This window comes from Cyprinodon variegatus, unplaced genomic scaffold (genome assembly GCF_000732505.1).
Source record: "Cyprinodon variegatus isolate N-32 unplaced genomic scaffold, C_variegatus-1.0 Scaffold1459, whole genome shotgun sequence".
In the NCBI taxonomy this organism is placed as follows: domain Eukaryota; kingdom Metazoa; phylum Chordata; class Actinopteri; order Cyprinodontiformes; family Cyprinodontidae; genus Cyprinodon; species Cyprinodon variegatus.
In genome coordinates this window covers 90,745-91,967 of record NW_015151912.1, presented here as the reverse complement: position 1 = coordinate 91,967, position 1,223 = coordinate 90,745, and the positions used below count along the sequence as shown (strand labels likewise).

Sequence of the window (1,223 nt, the reverse complement as noted above, 5' to 3'; positions counted from 1 at the left end):
GACTGACTGGCTGGGTGACTGACTGACTGGGTGACTGGCTGACTGACCGACTCACTGGCTGGGTGACTGACTGACTGACTGACTGACTAGGTGACTGGCTGACTGACTGACTGACTGGCTGGCTGGGTGACTGACTGACCCCGCCCCCCAGAGACAGACAGACTTGCAATCATTGTAAACAGACAGCCGGCTGTGGATCACTGCCTTTGCTGGCATTTAAACCCCCCATGGGGGGGGGGGGGGGGGGGCTCCAGATTAACCAGCAGAGCTCATTAATATTCATACCCCCACAGTGCAGATCCTTTCTAGCTCTTCTAGCTCTACTATAGCTGCATTATTCAACACAAACATCAATTCCTGCTCTGAGCATCAATAATGAACAACTCTTTAACAGACCAACATATTGGGTCAGAACCAGAACATATTGGATCAGAACCAGAACATACTGGGTCAGAACCAGAACATATTGGGTCAGAACCAGAACATATTGGGTCAGAACCAGAACCTCCTGGTTCCAGATAGAACCTTTATGATGGGAGGAACCTCCAGGAGAACCGTGGAGGAGGTGGAACAGGTTCCATTAAAGCTGCTGCTCCTGCTCCAAGCTCTGAAGCGGAGCCAGAAGCTGGTCAGCAGGACCATGGGTCCAGACCAGCACAACCAGTGGAACCAGTAAGGTTGGACTCACCCCGTTGGCCGTGCTCACAGCCTGGTAGTAGATGCCGTAACTCTTGTGAGGCAGCAGAGGAGCGTTCCAGTAACCGCTGTAGGTCCTGTTATCACCTGTCCAACACACAGGTCCACAGGTTAACTAACCCGTCTCACTCTGGTTACCTGCTGGTTACCACAGCTACCCGTGACCTGCGCTTCCATTCAGGAGGCCTGATGGAGGGTGAGAGATAATCCCACTAACCGACACAGAAGGGCAGAGGACTCCTCAGCTCCGCCATGGGCAGCTCGGCGCTGAAGTAATACGGCGAGTTGAGCAGCGAGGCGTTCTGGAAATGAACGGGAACCGGATAGCAGCGAAGGATCTCTGCTGTTCCTCTCCTCAGCCTGCGGGGGCGCTCCTCCTCCACCACCACCTGGTACTTACTGCAGACAGGCAGGGACAGAGGGGGACACAGGTGGACAAGAGATGCAGGTGGACAGGGGACACAGGTGGACAGGAGACACAGGTGGAGAGGAGACGCAGGTAGACAGGAGACACAGGTGGAGAGGAG

The 1,223-nt window shown here is 54.7% G+C and overlaps 1 protein-coding gene across 1 annotated transcript in view; it reads right to left on the bottom strand.

Moving 5' to 3' along the window:
- Positions 1-1,223, bottom strand: part of LOC107103479 (receptor-type tyrosine-protein phosphatase mu-like) — a gene marked incomplete at its 5' end in the record, with an annotated part of 96,709 nt that overhangs the window by 54,516 nt on the left and 40,970 nt on the right. The window contains 2 exons of the mRNA XM_015403201.1: positions 689-783; positions 914-1,095. Of these exons, the coding sequence (XP_015258687.1) occupies positions 689-783; positions 914-1,095 (277 nt within the window). The remainder of the gene's footprint in view (positions 1-688; positions 784-913; positions 1,096-1,223) is intronic.